At 51.7% G+C, this 17,260-nt stretch overlaps 2 protein-coding genes and 1 long non-coding RNA gene across 11 annotated transcripts in view; 1 reads left to right on the top strand and 2 right to left on the bottom strand.

The window, feature by feature from the left end:
- Window positions 1–1,592: 1,592 nt before the first annotated feature.
- On the bottom strand, window positions 1,593–11,015 carry TMEM184A (transmembrane protein 184A). Of its 6 annotated transcripts, none has more exons than XM_051777247.1 (9): window positions 10,642–11,015; window positions 6,988–7,212; window positions 6,298–6,463; window positions 5,394–5,484; window positions 5,227–5,302; window positions 4,528–4,619; window positions 3,981–4,150; window positions 3,684–3,881; window positions 1,593–3,239 (listed from the first exon to the last, which is right to left on the bottom strand). In XM_051777247.1, exons 1-9 carry the CDS (start codon window positions 10,993–10,995, stop codon window positions 2,989–2,991), a joined length of 1,623 nt encoding a protein of 540 aa, XP_051633207.1. In that variant the 5' UTR covers window positions 10,996–11,015; the 3' UTR covers window positions 1,593–2,988. The 6 variants fall into 6 exon arrangements, with proteins under 6 accessions (XP_051633207.1, XP_051633232.1, XP_051633224.1 ...); XM_051777272.1 differs by lacking the exon at window positions 10,642–11,015 and adding an exon at window positions 10,503–10,609; XM_051777264.1 differs by lacking the exon at window positions 10,642–11,015 and adding an exon at window positions 10,220–10,330.
- Window positions 11,016–12,331: 1,316 nt separating this feature from the next.
- PSMG3 (proteasome assembly chaperone 3) lies at window positions 12,332–15,917 on the bottom strand. 3 transcript variants are annotated; one of them, XM_051777372.1, is made up of 3 exons: window positions 15,760–15,917; window positions 14,864–15,081; window positions 12,332–12,881 (listed from the first exon to the last, which is right to left on the bottom strand). In XM_051777372.1, exons 1-3 carry the CDS (start codon window positions 15,776–15,778, stop codon window positions 12,729–12,731), a joined length of 390 nt encoding a protein of 129 aa, XP_051633332.1. In that variant the 5' UTR covers window positions 15,779–15,917; the 3' UTR covers window positions 12,332–12,728. The 3 variants fall into 3 exon arrangements, with proteins under 3 accessions (XP_051633332.1, XP_051633350.1, XP_051633342.1); XM_051777390.1 differs by lacking the exon at window positions 15,760–15,917 and adding an exon at window positions 15,633–15,756; XM_051777382.1 differs by lacking the exon at window positions 15,760–15,917 and adding an exon at window positions 15,463–15,573.
- LOC127466544 (uncharacterized) overlaps window positions 15,105–17,260 on the top strand; it is a 28,421-nt gene continuing 26,265 nt past the window's right edge. For both annotated transcript variants that reach the window (XR_007902776.1, XR_007902775.1), the window contains exon 1: window positions 15,105–15,215. This is a non-coding gene — a long non-coding RNA (uncharacterized LOC127466544). The remainder of the gene's footprint in view (window positions 15,216–17,260) is intronic.

Below are 17,260 nucleotides of genomic sequence, written 5' to 3'. Positions count from 1 at the left end.
TCATCCCTGGTATGAGTGGGGTGTAAACCTGCCTGACCCAAGTCCGAAAAGCACCAGGAGATCCGATAGCTGCAGCTCAGCCTTGCCCTTGGGGAAAGCCCGAGGACAAGTGACAACTGGAAAACAAATCTGCCGACCACCAGAGCCTGCTGCTGGCAGTGAGAGACGCCTGTTCCTCCCGGGCTGCCTGCTGGCGTGGCTCCAGGCTCAGCAGGCTCCTGTGTAGGTCACCCGGGTGCTCGCCGCCAGCTTTCCCCGCGTCCTTGTTGAGGAGGTGGAGGAGACGCATTAGCAGAGGAGCGTGGGACCACATCCAGCCCACACCACCGCTGGCATTTCTGTTCCCTGTGGATGTGCTTTGACAGCGTAAGGGTTGGAGGGCCGTGACAGCGCCCAGCCTGAGCCGTCAGCTCTTGCCTCTCTCCCCTCTCCCAGAAAAAGGACGAGCAGGAGGCCCAGCTCGCACCGGCTGGAGCAGGGAGGGAGCAGGGAGGGTGCCTGCTGCTGCCGTCGCGGCAGCCAGCTGGTGTCCAGCCCAGCACGGCTCCTTCAGGCTGGTATCACACTGCTGACTTGCATGAGTCACAGCTGACTTTTTTTTCTTCCCCCCCCTTGTTTGGCTTGCAAGAAAGATCTGCTTTACATATAATACAGTAATCAGGGCTTGACATAAATAGGCAAATGTTATTGTCTGTGGTGGGAATTGCACCTGCTGGCAGAGCAATGGAGGCAGCCCATTATGCACCGGAGACGATCATTTGTGCAGTGAAGTACAACCACAGTTCTTGCTGTGTTCTTGTGCAAGTCTTTATCTCAGCGGCTGCGAGAGCTTCGACAGATGTGCCATCATCACCTCTGCAGTCTGTCCTCGCCCCGGGAGCCGGAGCAGCCTCTGCTCCTGCAGCTGTGGCCGTCCTCTCCCAGAGGGGTGAAGATGAAGATGCTCAGCTGAGATGTCCCTATTTCGGTGCTGGCTGTGTTACAAAGCCAAGCAGCCTCGTCCCTGAGCACGGAGGCTGCACTTTGTGGGCAGGACAGTCCTGCTCCCAGGATGCACAGGTTCCTGGATGAATGCCTGGATGCGCAGACCATATGGCTCTTGTTTATGGACCTCCTTGCAGGATAAGTGGCAGCTGTCTCACCTGCTGAGCAGGTATGAGCAGCTTTGGACCACAGGGACTCGTGAGACTGGCTGAGCTATAGGATGCTTGTGTGGAATCTGGGCTTTGGCATGGTAAGATTTCTCCAAAAGTCATCAACTGGTTGTCTGGTTGGTGCTGGAGTCTGGGCTTAGCTTAGCTAAACCAGATCTAGCACCTCTGAACCACTGCACCCACATCTTAGGCGAGGGTTGGAAGAGGTGCTGCGCAAGGAGAGGAAGCAGGGGACATGCACATTCTTTGTGGAGTGAAAAAGATGAGCACAAATCCCACAGGAATGCCAAAATGTGCAGGATGCTGCGTGTGCAGGTATTTCTGCTGGGCCAGCATTGAGGGGCAGGGAGGACGTTAAGCTTAAGAGCATCAGCATTATAGCAGGAACAAGCAGATCGAGGGCTCTGCTTGCTGAGCTCAGTGAAAATGCTTGCTCCGTGCTAGAAATTGCTGTTTATTAGAAAAAAGAAATAAATAAAATAATTTCATGTTGTGATTTACATTTTGCAGTTTAAGAACAGGGGGGGAAAAAAGGACCCAAACACTTGGAGTTGTGTGTAACAGGGCTCCAGGCCTTACCTATCGGTTTGTTTGCCACATGACTGCAAATCTGAGGCTGCAGACTTGCCCTTGTCCTTCCACTACCCAGCTCCCACCCCAGACAACAGCCCAACCAGTGCCTAGGTAAGTTCACAGAGATCATCTGATTACAAGGGAATAGAAATCAGACTAAAAATTGGGGGGGAAAAAAAAAGAGAGGAAATTTAACAGAAGGATGTGCACTCTCCATCACTGATACAGGGAGAATCCCTCCTTTCAGGCTCTTCCCCTACCAGTGGTCTTGCCTTGAGTGGTGACATCCCCCAGCACCTCTCTATCCCCACGATGGTCACCCAGCTCCCACCTGCCTTCCCACAGGTCAGGCAACGCCCAGGGACCAGGAATAGTGAAGGATGAGGAGGAACAGACAGTTCCCAGTAAATGAATTCCTACCACCACCAGTCACAGTCCAGTTCCCTAATAAAGACTCTGATAAGGAAGCTGGAATCCCTTTTAACTTCTGATCCATTCAGAGATAAGCTGCTTTAGACATAAACAAGCGCTTCTGTCACCGGCAGATCTCAGAAATGCAGCTGCAGACCTCTGATTAGCCCCAGTGAGGTCCTGCCCGAGCTCCCAGGGGAGTTACTCAGACAGCTGCATCCACATCTGGAGGGAGAAGAAGATGACTTGCTCTTCTTCCATGGTAAAAGTCTTTTGCACAACTCTGTAGGCTTTTCTGGGAGAAGGAGAGGGGAAAAGATGTAAAAATAAGGAATGACGTCTTTCAACCATTACCGGGTTTTGAGGTGAAGCGAAGTCACCTTCCTGGGCTAGTTTTCTCCACGGGGCCCTTGGAGATCATTTTTTACTCAAATTGGGAGAAACTAGAACAGAACTGTGCTGAGAAAAGCATTTCTCTCAGGCCTCAGCACTGCTTAGAGGTAAGAGGAGAGCAAGGGCAGCTGGTCTGTCCTGCACCCCGGCTCCCCTGCCTGCCTGGCATCCCCCAGTGTTGGCACGGGGCTGGCACAGAGGCACCAGCAGTGGGGCAGCAATGCAGGGTCAAACACAGCCTCATCCGTAACAGCAGGAGAGATGGGACAGCAGAAGCTGGCACTATTTGATTTAACCTTTCCTTGGGTTATTGCATCTTCCCTTCGAGAGACTGGCTTTTTGGGTAGAGCTCCTGGCTTCCCAGTGCTCTGATTAGACCAGGTTGTCTCAGCCTCGAGACACCTCCCATTTGCATGGGTTTAAATCTTTCCAGTGTCACTGTTCCTTCTGATATCTCCTATAGCTCCTCATCTGACAGGATCAGCACTCTCTTCTCAATGTTTTTGCTCTTCCTGCTGCTCTGGCCATCCATTCTGGAGGCCACGTGCCCGTTCTGCCCTGGTGCCTTGTGCTCTGCTTCCTGCATTGACTGCTGAGTGTACTGCTGGTACGTGGGCGAGAAGTTGTGGATGGCATCCTGCACGATGTCCTGGGGGCTGATGGTCTCCTTCAGCCCACTCGAGATGCTCTGCATCGGGGCAAGGTTTGCTGCAAAAGAGGGAGAGCAGGAGGGTGATGGGACATCAGTCAGTCAATGAGCCCAAGCACTTCAAGACTGGGATGACACTTTTCCTTAGAAATTCAAGATCAGAGGCTCATTGTGGGCCACGTCAGCTTGCAGTGGCAAGCTCCAAGAAGGAAGGCAACTCCACCTCCATGTTTCAAAGAGGATGGATCCTCTCCTACAGCATGTGGGTATCACGTATCCTCTAATTCTGCCCATTCACACCAAGGTCTCTCTTCCCATCCCCTTGCTATGGTTTGTGGTATCATTAGGGAACAGGGAGAAGGAACCCACTGAGCATAGGATAAGGAAACTTCTCTTGTAGTTTTTAGCATCCCATTGGTAATGGGATACTAATAAAATAAGGGGGGTTTCCTCTTTACTTAGTCATTGATGAAGGAAGGAAGGAAGAAGTGAGGAAGGATTACCTGTCGAGTTCTCTTTCTTCTCCCTGTACACCTGGCAGGTGAATGCGTAGCGCAGGGCAATGGAAGCAAACAGCATCTCAATGCAGATGATGAAGTTCTGGTAGCCAGCAGCCACTGTCCCAGCTCCCACCTCCTTCCCATCGATGATCTGAACTTCAGGGATCACCCCACATTTCTCCAGGATTGCTAGCAGCGTCCCTGTGCAGAGGAAGGGAGAGAGATCAGCTCTGCTCCTGCATCCCTGAGCCAAGTGGGGCTACGGGAGGAGAAGCGCTGGGCATCCATGGTGGGACCCACCTTGCCAGAAGGAGAGGAAGATGACTGCCTTGATGGTGATGAATTTGAGGACCGGGTCAAACGGGCGCAGCAGGTCCATGGTGGCGAAGTAGAAGAGGAAGAGTGCGTAAAGTGCCAGGCTGACGGAGAAGTTGTAGATGATGGTGATGTAGAGGTATCCACTATGGACACTGCAGGGAGAGAGAGAGCTGCTGCCCTGGGCTGCGGGGATCGAAGCAAGCTGGGGGCAAGGAGGGATCAAATGGGGAGTGGGAAAGTGCAGGCTTTGCCGTAAGGGAGAACACAGCCCAGGTGGGGAAGAAGGGGCAGAGAAAGCAGGGGGCACTCAGCTTTTCCTCTGTTGGTGGGACCTCTTTTATTATGGCTCACAGGAGTTTTGTCCCTTTACTGTTTGGGGGTAGTGAGTCTCCGTTCTTGGCACTTGGGGCTCACAGTGCTCTCACCACCCACAGAGCAGCTCCCCGGGGAGATTGACAGGACACACTTGTGATGGAGCAAGGATCCATCCTCTCCCATTCACCCTCCCCAGCCCAACCCGCATCCTCACTTGAAGTCTCCATCATGGTACTTCCCGAACGCCTGCAGGATGATGGTGACGATTGCCATGAGGGGTTTCACGATGCAGAACTGCAGTGTGGCCTGCACAGGGGAGAGACATGATGTGTCCTGAGCTGCAGGGACATCCCACACCCTACATCCCACCCCCAGCCCCTTCCCACGAGCCAACCCCTATGCTCCCGGGACAAAGACACAGAGGAGAGAGCAGTTCTCATCACAGGAGTGACTGATGGGTGAAATAAAAACCAGCACAAGGTCTGCAGATGAGAGGGAGCAGGGCTTCCAGAAGGCATCTCCTGAAAGGCAGCATAGCCACTCAGAGGTGGGGGACCAGGTGGCTTGGGGACAGATGGGTAGCAGGATTCAGCCCACAGCACAGCACTGGAGAGTTACAGTGTCCAGGCTAACCTGGGACTGGACAGAGATGGCAATCTGAGTTCTGCAGTGGGAGGAGACCCTGACTCAGCAGTGAGTCAGAGGCAAGGACAGCGAGTGTGCAGCCCTGCTGCTGGCCAGATGCCGGCAAGCTGGGTGAGCTGCCTCCCTTAGAGGAAAAAAAACCTCAAACCAGCATTTTTGGAGAATGATGAAGCAGAGCCCCCTTGGCAGGGCAGTGGGGAAGAGACCTGTCACCCAGAGAGCCCTTGTCCAAGGGGAGTGGAGCTGATGCTCCCCATCGAGTACCCACCTGCTTGCAGAAGCGCAGGAACCCGATGGAGTAAGACATACCCTGAAGGCAGCAGGTCCCATAAAAGCAGCTGGATCTGGAAGCAGAAGCCAAGGATATGCCATTGGGGCTGCTGGATGGGGAAAGTGGGTGAAGGGCCAAGGAACTCATGGGATGCTGGGACTTACGCAATGGGCTTCCCTCGGATCTCTGTCATGATGTTGCTCTCCCCTCCAAGATACTCAAAGCACAGGCTCAGGAAGCTGTAAATCACAAAAGCTGCCAAAGCAAGGGCAGACACAATCAGCAGGATTGATGGAAATTCAGGATGAATTCCCATTCCTTCCTGCTCATGTGTTTTCTCATCTAACCTGGCACTGCACCAGGATTTGGGATACTGGCAGGTGGGGTCCCAGCAAGAGGAGCAGCAGGTCAAATCCATCTGACTTCCCAGCAGAGTCAGACACAGTGCACTATGTGCACAGAATTCATTGCAGGTGCAGCAGCTCCTCTGGGCACACACAGTCCACTCAGGGACCCTCTGCATGGAAGGACCTCAAAATTGCCAAGGGACAGCACAAATGGCTGGTGGCCAAGAAGGAGCAGGTCCTGAACACTTTTTCTGGACATCCCTATCACTTATGTTTCATATGCTCCAAACCTGAAGTAATACAAACACCCACACCACTTAGTTCCCCAGGAGTAGAGCAACAAGACAAAAAAGCAAAATTAATCTAGCACCTCAAAACACCCCAAGTCCCCAGTTTCTTGGGTATGTCTGCTTTCTGCTTTGGAGAAGCTGCATTTCTACCCTACAGGGAGCCAGAAAACCTCCTTCCCCAGGAGCATGGTACTGGGGTCCCTCTGAGCCTGCAGCCAGGTGTCTGAAAGGCACCAGCTCATTGTCTGTGGGGCACCCTCTCCCTGCTGCTGATGGAGAAGAAAGGGGAAAACCTCTACAGGGAGGAGAGTGGGAAGTGAAAGTGATGGATATTTGCCACTTTGTGCAATCAGGATGCTCCAGAGTTTGGTCAGCAGGATGAGAGCCCTGCTTTGCCTTCAGCTTCCCTGCTGAGGAGAGGCTGTGCTCACCTTCATAGCAGTCACGAACTGAGTCGAAGTAGACATAGTACTGGTGGCTGCCGAGGAGGAGGAGGCTGAGCCAGGAGTCGAAGGCGTAGATGGGCACGATGAAGAGGATGCGGATGATGTAGCGCTGCTCCTTGGGCATGGTGTAATTCCTCAGGTGTGTGTAGATCTGCAAAGTGCCCAGAATGCAGAGTTGTGGCTACCAAAGGTCAGGATGGGAACCAAAGATACCCCCATCCCACAGGGGTGCCCTGTCAGCCTTCCTCCCGGGGATGAGAGCTCTGCCAGCTTCCTACCACAGCTCCATCCCAGTGCTTGGAGGCACCAACTTGCCCCAGGGCTGCCTTCAGCAGCACAGATCTGCACAGTACCCTAAACCATGCCCACTGGCAGTGTGGCTCAGGGCAGCTGGTGCTGTGCACCCCGAACACCCTGCTGGGTGTTGCCTCCAGGCAGTATCAATGCCCTGCAGCCTCTCCTGGCTCCGGCAACCACTCGGGGAGAGTGTGGACAAAGTCCATCCTCCCAAGCTGCCAGCACCAGGCTCCTGACAGCGGAGATATCTCCTGTGGGCAGCAGCAGGAAGAAATACTTATCCAGATCTGAGTGATTTGCAGTGAACTTGGGGGCAATCAATAGTTTTGCCCTCGTGTCAACCCCAGCACTGAGCCCCATCTCCGCTCCAGCCCGTACCTGGTGGAAGGTGACGATGAGTGCTGACCACACGAAGATGCCAGAGATGGCCTGCGCCGTTGTCGTGGTCAGGAAGAGCTGCTGGTCATCCTGGGAGTTGTTGTGGGCAGCCATCCGCAGGGAAAAGGCCGGGGATGGGAGGGCTGAGGCCAGCTGGGCCACAGTGCCAGGCCCCAGGGTGCCAGGTGCCACAGGAGAGGACACAGCACGTGTGGCATTACTCATCTGCAGGGAGGGAGAGGGAAAGGGAGTGGTGCAAGAAGGCAGGAGCAAGGTAAGCTGGTGACAGGGAAGGTCCCAGCAGGTTTCCCAGCCCACACAGAGTGTACAAATCTCCTGTGAGGTTTATCTCCTCCTCAGGGTTTTTCCAGCGTGTTCCTCAGCCAAACCAACCCATTTGCCATGTTGGGTCTGCTTCTCTGCTCCTCTCAGAAGGGAAATGCAAACATCCTTCAAGAGTAGACCCTCTTTTCCCTGAGAAGGTCTATGCAGTCCCCATGTCTCCCAAAACACATGCTTTTCCTTCCCAGCCTTGCTCCTTGTTTTCTCAGGAATAACTATCCTGCTTACATTTGTGCCCACGTGAGTTCACACCTCTGGCTCAGGACCCTTTTCCATCATAAACCAGAGACTTAAGGGTTAAACCCATCCCTCACCCAAGATAATAATAATAATGAGTCCCTTACCAACAAGCCATCAGGACACCGATGTCCTCCTCCTTGGGAGCCCAGAAAACACCTGGATCCCTGTGGTCCCCCACAAATTTGGCTCCGTTCGACATGTGTAGCCTGCTGTGGGCAAAGCCCGGGGCTGCCCAAGGAGCCAGATGTTTGGCATCACCCAGGTTCTTAATACAGCTATTTCAGGACTGTGGGAGTGTTACTGTGCCAAGCAGTGCCAACCCCAAGATCTGAAGGGCAGCCAGTGGTCCCTCCTGCACCCAAATTAAGCACAAGGGAGCAAGCCTGCCACGCCACAGGCAAACCTGCTGCCCCTTAGGGATGCTGGAGCACTCCAGCATCTCCCTGGTCAGCCTGTGCTCCTGGAAGCTGGTTGCCCCAAGGCACTGAGCATTCCTGGTACAGAGGGTGGCCAGGGCATATGAGCACCGTGTACCCTGTGGCTCCAGTCAGCAAGGACCAACCTAATAATAAGCAATTATTTATAGGGCAGCTTCATATCTCAAGGCCAACAGATGCATAAACTGCCATGTTTGGGTTCTCTTTCTGCTAATCTATGGAAAGCTGTTTTTTTCCAAGCATAACAATAGCAGTTTTAAAAATACAACAACAATCTGTGAGCAGAGCTCCAACAATATAGATGCTTTTCAGTGCATTGTTAATAAACAAATATTTTAGCTGCTGGGTAACTATCACCTGGGGTAAAACTGTAAGCATGAACTGGAGAGAAGCATGAAAATATCTGCCACAGATAAGAGTGGTAGGGAATGACCTCGGTCCAATTAAAAACTGAAAACAAACCAAAGCAAGAGCTCACCCTGCGGCTTCCTCTTCTGCCCTCTCCCCAAACCCCAACCTCACAGGCGAGGAAACTCAGCTGGTGTCAGATCAACAGCCCTAAAAATACCTTCCCCCCCCCCCCCCCCCCCCCCCCGCCTCCTCCTGGCAGGAGTTGCCTGTAAGCGGAGATGCCAGGGCGGCAGAGTGCTGGCCAGGCCCCAGGAGCTCACCCAGCATACCTGTGCCCACAAGTGGGGATGGCTGGATATGGGGCCAATAGTGTTATGGAGACAGCAAGGAGCCGGGCTTTTCCTCCCCGTGACTGTCCTGTGGCCCTGCTCCAGCCAGCAGGAAGAAGGATCCCAGGAAAGCTGGGGAGGGATCTGGTCTTTGGACAGACCACAATGACACCAGACCTGCCTTGTAAACATTAACAGGAGGACAGAGATAGCTCGTGGCCCAGAGAGGGAGACAAGAGCCTGGTTGTGCCCCATTTCCCAGTCACTTCTCACTCTTTTGGGGGGCTACCCTGCTGCTGCTGGGGCTATATGGCTGGATTTGGCCACTCTTTCCCTCTACCAGAGCATCGTGATAGAGCTGTACGAAAGCTCATTGTTTCTAGCTGTTTTTCTAGTCACTTTTCCAGTGATCCAGCCCACTCCCCAAGACATGGCAGAGAGCTGCACTCATCACTAGACCCATTTACTCTGTTTTCAACCCAGCGCTGTGCCACAGATGCTTGGCCTGAGACATCCCAACTCTTATTAGCTTTCCCAGCCATCTCAGTACGAGCACGGGGGCACCAGCAGCCGGTCCTGGCAGCCTCCCCGACATTGTCACACTCTGAACGTGGCAGAGCAAGTCATTAAAAGCAAAAGCCTCGGTGCCACTTGGAGATAGGGCTCCCAGCTCCAGAGGTAATTAGATCCCGGCCATGCAAGGTAGTCGGCAATTCAATGCAGTTAGAGAGCCATTTACTTCCAAAACAAAGGCAGCAAGGAGACACCGGGAATAATATCAGCCGCAAAACTCAGTTCCTGGACGGGACTGTGCCAGTGCCACATCCAATCTGTCTGTTTTCAGACACCTTGCAGGTACCTGCCATGCAGCATCTACCTGTTACACTCCCTCCCTGGGATATTAGAGATGCCAGGTGAGCACTGAGAAGATAAACTGAGCAGTGAAGCCTATGTTCAGGCAGGCCACCTGCAAATAGGCTTTTCACCTCACCAGGGATTCCCCTCTGTCCGCAGGTTGTCAGAGCCTGGACTCCCAGCTCACATCCCTCCCTGTGTCCTGAAACACCTGGGACAAATCTCCATCTCAGCAGCAGCCCCTGTGAGGTGGAGCAGTCAGAAAGGAAAGATGAGCCCTTGCAGCCCCCCACCAGCGCCTCTCAGATCCCTGACCCACATCCCAGGAAGGGGAGCATTGAGGCTTAACCCCACCAGCACAGGAGACATGCCTTTTATCCTGATTGCTTTCAAACAATTGCTTTTCAGGGTTATTTACCCTACCAGGCTCTCCACACCACTCCCAGGCCACCCAGGAGGAAGGACCTACAGCAAGCACACAGCAATGAATCGAGGCAGGGCAGCATGGAGCCCTGCTTAAAGCCCGTCTGGAGGACTGGATGACGCAGGCATGGAGCTCTTACAGCAGGCTCTGCCGCCCCAGCAGCTCCTACAGGTGCTCAGAACCAGTGGCTGGGCCAACCTCTGGTCTGTGGGGGGTGTCCCCAGCCGCTGCGCACCCCCCAGGGCCCCACTCACCCTGTGGGGCTCCTTCGGGAGTGGGTCTGGCTGCCGTGCCCCTGCCTCTGCATCCCCCGTGCCCTCCTCCACCTGCACCCGCGGGAGACTCCTCCTCCGGACACCCTCCCAGCCCTGCCCAGCCCTGCCCGCCTGCTGGCAGCGGGCCCTGACAGTGCCCCAGTTACCTTTGCAGCTCCCCGCGTCCTGCCAGCTCCCCACTCATCCCACCAGCACCCCACTGTCCCTGCCAGCACCCCAACTACCCTTGTAGTGCCCCGGGCCCTGCCAGCACCCCACTTACCTTACCAGCACACCCCTTGCCCTCGCTGGGCCCTGCTCGCCCTGCCAACGCCCCACTTGCCCTCGCTGTGCCCCGGGCCCCTCGGGAGCTGGAGCAGCAGGTTGGGCTTTGTCTCCTGCAGAAAAGCCACCCAACTTACCTTTCCGGTCTGCCGCACTCGGCACCCACGCCCGGAAAGCAAACACGGATGGAAAGCCACGGTGCAGCCCAACGCCGCTGACCCCTGCCCGGCACACGTCCTGTGGCCGCGGGCAGGAGCTCTGCCTGGCCGGCAGAGGCAGCTCTCCTTGAAATTGGAATTAATCCCTACTCGGAGGAGAGCGATGACTAAAAGGCAGGCAGCTGGTGGCACCTTGTGCCTGTTGTTTGGGGCAGGCCTTCCCCCTGGTTTGCTGCTGAGCAGAGAGGAGCAAAGTCGAAGGACCAATTGCTTGTGCTCCAATCTATCGCCCATGGAAAGGCACCAAGGTAAGTTTGTCCTGGCTCCAAGCATCACATTGGAGAGATCCCCACGTCCTTTTGTCACCCACCACCCTGCGCAGACCTGGTGGCACACACAGCCAGGAAATTAAGGTCGTTAACTTGTGCTTGGCTTTTAGGTAGTAACACTCAGGTCTTGGGGGCTCAGTGCTGGTATGCCACTATATCACCACAGTGGAAGATGCAATTTCCATCCAATTTGCTAATTAATGTATGCTTTCCAAAAGTTGCAGGACATATGGACAGACTAAGAGCACCAGGATTTGGAATAGACATTGAATTTCGTGTTGGAAAAGAATCCCTACTAGCAAACCAGATCGACAATAACAAATTCCACATGGCTCTCTCAGCCTTCCTAGACAAAAAAAAGAGAAGTGTAGAAGAGGGAAAATTTATAGTTATGACAGATGCAAATCTTTGATTCTTGGAAGCACAGTTTGGAAAATTATTTTTAGATGAAGTTTCTTGTCAAGGGCAGCCGGAAGCCTGCAGTGTTTGAATGCATTTTTAAAAAAAGTTTCATTTCTCATAATCTCTTAAATGCTGTAAATAACCCTTGTTTCAGAGAAGAGTCCTTTCGAAATCCATTTTCTGCTTTTCTACTTCTAGGGGATTTTTTAGCAACAGAAATGACCCAGCAGCTGGATCAACACGGGGCAGGCACAGGCTCTGTGCTGATTCTGTTGTACCAACAGGTCTTAGCACAGCTCCTCCCTTCCCAGAATCCAAGACCTGGCCTCCGTCTGTGCTGTCAGGTTCATAAGTGACAATAGTGTGTAACAGCTCACTTAAAAATTTACTACTTCTTCTTGTAGGAGAGGTAAAAACAAATGTGCTTTCCAAGCAAATGGCAAAAGTTTGGCTATTAAGCTTTGCATCAACTCATACAAGTTCATCTGACACTTTTTGTCAATGACTCAGCAGAAACACCTTGGTATAACCCTCCCCCAAACCCTCTGTCCCCAGGTCTCCTGTGACAGCTGCTCATTGCAGGTGGCCCAAGCTATGGATGTTCTGCCTCTTTCATGTGCTGATGCCATGTAATTCATTGGCAGAGATTATTTTGTCTTCTTCTCACCACTATTTTGGGTTCCTGTCTTCCACTCTCACATCAGCTTTCATGAAATTTGCAGAGCATAATTATCTGCTTCTCTTTAAAATCACAATGAAAGTGGAAAATGGATTCAGACTACATCAGGAACTGACATAAGGACAAAAGCAGTCATATAGGACTCATTTCCTTAAAAACAGGCAAGAAAATCTTTCCCATTATGCAATTGTTGACTTTTTACCAAAGCTTGTATTTCAATTGAAGTGATTTTCACAGAGAAAAAAGAAAACAGGTAAAATTAGATTTGTCAGTGTTTCTTTTATTCCCTCTGCACTGGGTGTTCCCCCTTTGTGGTACAGTGCAGCTACAGAGCTTGGCATCTACAGCTCCTGAGGACACAAGCGCAGAGCTGAGCCCTTTCCAAAATATATGACCCACCCAACACAGTAAAAATAACACTTCTCTTGTATATTGAGACAATTGTTCTTGTCCCATCACTGACTATATGGACTGCAAACCTGTCCCAGTAACAAAACTCACAAATGTTCTACACAGTAGAGAAAAATTCATCAAATTCCTCAGTACGTCCAGAACCACCACAAAGACATTCCATCATTTTCATTTCTTGTCCTTTTAAATAGGTGGTGATGAGTCATGGACTCGAGATCGTTTCCTTGAATCCAGATGGCACAACTTCACCACACTTGGCAACTTCGGATCACTTCCCGTAGAGCCTGTATTCCTTCCATGGTCTTGTCCTTTAAAGCCATGGCGAGAAGAACAGGTTTGTTCCCAGCTTCCTGTGACACGAACGCCACCAGGTTTTTGGCACAAACATGAACGAGGGGCTGAAAAGCAAAGGGGATAGAGATGTACACTCCTACAGATGGGAGAGCCCTCCCACACAAGCTGGGAGAGGAAGAGTCAAGGAATGATGTCAATAACCTGTTGATCCTGGACTTGGACTGAGCATGGCATTTGCTGTGTGGTTCCAATATGGTCAGCAAAGCCAAGCCATAGGACAGGAAACTTTAGAAACTGAACCAGCTTAAAAGGGAAGAGTTTGGACCCATGAATGACAGCCACCCAAACCACCCTGAAGCAACTTAACTGGAGCTGCACTGGAATTGAGTTTTAGCACTGTCAGGAAAAACAGGAAAGTCAGTGTGGAGAATTTTTCCTTCCATTAATCCTCCCACGCAAACTATGACACCAATATCCAATTATATGAAATGCTGTGGATCCAAATGTCTTTATTTCCATCAGAGCCAGACTTCTAAAGAGGTCTGCAAGTACAACCTTTTGTTTAAAAACTTGTTCTGAAGAGGGGATGTTCTGCTGACAAACTCTGGAAAAAACCCTGCTATTTTTGCAATTCCTAGAGAATTCCTGTGTAACAGGCATATTGCTTATTTTACTAGAATAATGAAAACCAGAAATAAGTAGTGAGGCTGAAGAAGAGAAGAGAAGAGATATAACCATCCTTGTAAGTTTTCCTTAACAAGAATAGACTAGAACAGCATTGACTATTTCAGTTGGAAGGGACCTAAAAGGATATCTAGTCCAACTGCCTGACCAACTCAAGTTAAAACATTATTCAGGGCATTGTCCAAATGGCTCTTGAACACTGACAGGCTCAGAGCATCGACCCCCTCAAGCCTGTTTCAGTGTCTGACCACCCTCTCAGTAAAGTACTTCCTAATGTCCAGTCTGAACCTCATCCAGCACAGCTTTGAACCACTCAGCTTGTCAAGGTTTCACTGACACCCACAGTTGTGTACCTGTCAGAAGGATGAGTCTGATTGATTTTAAATACCAGTCTTTTTTGGAAGTGTGCACCATCCCAAACAGGGATGTTAACAGTGACAAGCAGGAAAGGAGCAAACTAGTGAAAGCCTTTTCTTAAAGTTTAGATCGGTTTAGTTGGTTAAAATGATTTAAAAATAGAATTTAATGAAGTAAACATAACACTCCCCATTTCCAAATAAAACACAGAAGCAGCTTGGGGGTGGAGGTGGTCAGAATTAGCACATATCATACCAACAAAAGAAAAACAAAACATCTCCTATTCAGAAAGGGAAGGCTATTACTGAAGAAAAAGAACCCCACAAGGGGAAGCTGTGGATAGAATCAGGAACTTGTGTTGCTACAGTTTTTCTAGTTAAAGCTAGCAAGTAATATTTAATAGCTTCAACCCTGATGGAAAGCCTCATAAGCAGGTAGCTCTGTAACTTTCTGTTTTAATGCTTGACCAGTTGATGCTTTGCGAAACACATTTTCTTCTGCTTTCTCTCCAGCCTTATGAAATGGTTGATAAAAACTCATTTTGCTGAAACAAAACAAATTAAACTTTATCAAGGGAAAGTGCTGGCAGGCACACTTAAGTGAGGGCAACTAAAGTCCATCATGGGGCTGGCATACACTGGGCGGGGGGATGGGGGTGACAAAACAGACCTGAAAAGAAAAACAAACGCACTGGAACAGAAACCCAAAAGGTTATCAATGGCTGCACATTTGATCTTGCAACCCTTAAATCAACAAAGCTTTATCAAACCTTGCATAAACACAGAGAAGCAATCCATATCCTGCAGGACACAAAACAACAGATCCCCAAACCACTGACGGTTAGTTAAAGTTTTATGTCAAACAGCAGACGAGCGCACATACTTTTGTGATGAACCCCTCTTGCCTCAGAAGATATTTTAAAATTAATCTTATCACTGTTCAAACACTGCTTTAACTGCTGTGATTCATCAACTCCCTGGCAACTCGCACGGCTCCACCTACTACATTTCCCCCTTATCCTTGCTGCACATCCGCTCGCTCTCACCTCATCCTTGCCCAGCAGCACCTTGGTGGTGAGCGAGGGCCTGCCCACGTTGTCGCCGATGGTGTTGGGGTCCACGTAGACGATGGTGCCCATCTTGCCGTACTGGGTGACCACCACGAGCACGGAGTTGGAGAAGGCCGTGCACACCACCTCGGTGGGGACGCCGTGCACCACCTCCTCCCGCTGCTTGGACGTCACGATGGGACCCGCTTCCATCGCTGCCGGAAGGGAACGGAGCGAACAACGTTAGATTACGAACGTGGTCTCTACGGGCTGTAAAAAGCCCAAATCCTTCCCCATCATTTGAAACACCCTGGGTTAAGTTAGTTTCAGAGCACAGGAGCATCCGGAGGTGCGTGTTAGTGCGGGACAGCGCACCCCTGATTAGGGGGGGATATTTGGCAGCCTCGCAGCGATGGCATCACTCCCCCGGCGTGGCCGAGCTGGCTCTGACAGGCTCCGTCCTAACAATGCACCAGGGAGGGGACCCCGAGCCCCGCTTTCCACCCCGGGCCCCGCAGGGCCAGACTCTTCTTGAGGGAAACAGAGACACAGCCACCATCACCCCTCCCGCCGGGCCGCGGCCCCGCCGCCCCTACCCGTGCCGCCGTTCTCCGCCCAGGCCCGCCCCGCCGCGGCGGAAGCGGCGCCTTTCCCTTCCCTCCTTTCCCTCCTCCCTCCCTCAGCCGGCGCGGGGCGATGGCGCAGGGCGGCCGCTGCCCTCACGGCCCGTCCCCTCCCCTCCCCTCAGCGCCGCCGCCGCCATTACCCGCCGCGGTCGCGCGCAGGAAGGCGCCATCTCCAGCCCCCCCCCCGTCTGCTCATGGCCGTGGTCCCTCAATGGCCCTGCCCCGGGTCCGGGGAGGAGCCCCTTCCCCCGACGCCGTCTCCTCCACCGTTTTCTCCTCGTTCCATGTCGCTTCCCAGCGCGGCTGGGGCAGTCCCAGGGCAGGACCCCGCAGCGCCCTGAGGGGGTGGCGTGTCCCCCTCCTCAGGCCCGTGAGGGGACAGGTGACCCTGAGGGCCGCAGCGGGGCTGCAGATATTTGCATGTTTTGATTTTTCCTCGGGGGATGTGGCTGCACCCACCCACTGGGCGTTGTTGGGTCACACTTTAATCCCCTGAACGTGCTTTCCCATCTAAATAAAAAAAAAGTGGCTTGTAAAGCAGGCTGATAAAAATAGAGGGAGAGCGACTTTTTACACGGGAAGACAGGGATAGGATGAAGGAGAATGTTTTTAAACTAAATGCAGAGAAATTAGGGTTAGATATTACGAAGAACTTCACTATGAGGGTTGTGAGGTCCTGGCACAGGTTGCCCAGAGAAACTGTGGATTCCCCGCCCCTGGAAGTGCCCAAGGCCAGGTTGGACGGGGCTTGGAGCAACCTGGGATAGTGGAAGGTGTCCCTGGCCATGGCAGGGGGTTGGAACAAGATGAGCTTTAAGGTCGCTTCCAACCCAAACTGTTTTGTGGTTCTGTGAAAATAAGGCTGGTTTTGGGCTATGGCTCCCATAGCTTTGCCCTTGGCTGAGTGAGTGATGGCAGCTGCCCAGTGGAGCTGTTGTGGGGGATAAAATAAGGACACTTGTGTGAAGAGAGCAAAACAAAACGTGACTGTCCCGGGTGCAGACATTAGTTTCTGTTAATTACACACAATTGATCTGGTGCTAACGTTTTTCTTTGTAATACTAGTACTCGTGAATAATAATTTCGTATTCTAATTTATACATAGCCCTGAAAATTGGGATTTCTCAGATGTTTGCAACCTTCCAGACTCTTGCAATTGCTGCATCTAATGTATGCTCAAAGCCTTCATTGCTATGTTTTAGCTCTCCTTTACTGGCATTCCCGCCACACACTAAATATCCCAGTTGTGGCTGCAGCAATTAGCTGCCTGAGTTGTGGGTTATCAGTTCAGGCAACATATCTTAAGGACCTCATGAATATTCCTTTTGTTTTGCATTAAAAGTTTTACCAAAACTTGGCTACAGGAAGAGCACATAGACTTTGTGATGAGAATCCTGGAAGGCACCGTTAGAGAGCAGCAGAGGTCCACGGAAAAGCTTTTAATTCAGCAGGTTATTTTTGTGGTTAATTCAAACAGAGGCACGATACCTTTTCGGTACTCTTTGCAGTCTGGCAAATAGTCTGTTTTCCAGCACTGTGAATAGACAGCATTCCTCTTTCTTGCTTACCACAATCACTCGAGACTTTGCCTGTTTGACAGAGATAATAGCAGCTATTGTCAGTAAAACCTCCTGACTCATAAAGAAGTTTATTCCTGCTCTGCCTTCTCCAGAGAGTAACTTTACTTCAGGAAACACAAAGGACCCAGTTCTTCCTGCCATCCTCACCAGACTCCATTTTATTTTTTACATGTCAGGAGGACAAAAAG

Source organism: Manacus candei, unplaced genomic scaffold, assembly GCF_025592945.1.
Source record: "Manacus candei isolate 608988 ecotype Guabito, Panama unplaced genomic scaffold, ASM2559294v1 h1tg000002l, whole genome shotgun sequence".
NCBI classification, from domain to species: domain Eukaryota; kingdom Metazoa; phylum Chordata; class Aves; order Passeriformes; family Pipridae; genus Manacus; species Manacus candei.
Note: the sequence above shows the minus strand (reverse complement) of the source record. Positions and strands in the feature narration are given on the sequence as shown.

Bases quoted from the DNA above. Each gene is read 5' to 3' on its own strand.
- PSMG3 (XM_051777372.1), bottom strand. The intron at 12,882-14,863 runs GTGAGAGCGAGC...TTTGCTTTTCAG, and splicing joins TGCTGCTGGGCAAGGATGAG to CCCCTCGTTCATGTTTGTGC.
- TMEM184A (XM_051777247.1), bottom strand. From the start codon at position 10,995: ATGCTTGGAGCCAGGACAAACTTACCTTGGTGCCTTTCCATGGGCGAT. The intron at 5,485-6,297 runs GTGAGCACAGCC...TTGCTTTGGCAG, and splicing joins AGTTCGTGACTGCTATGAAG to CTTTTGTGATTTACAGCTTC. The intron at 4,620-5,226 runs GTGGGTACTCGA...TCCCCTGTGCAG, and splicing joins TCCTGCGCTTCTGCAAGCAG to GCCACACTGCAGTTCTGCAT.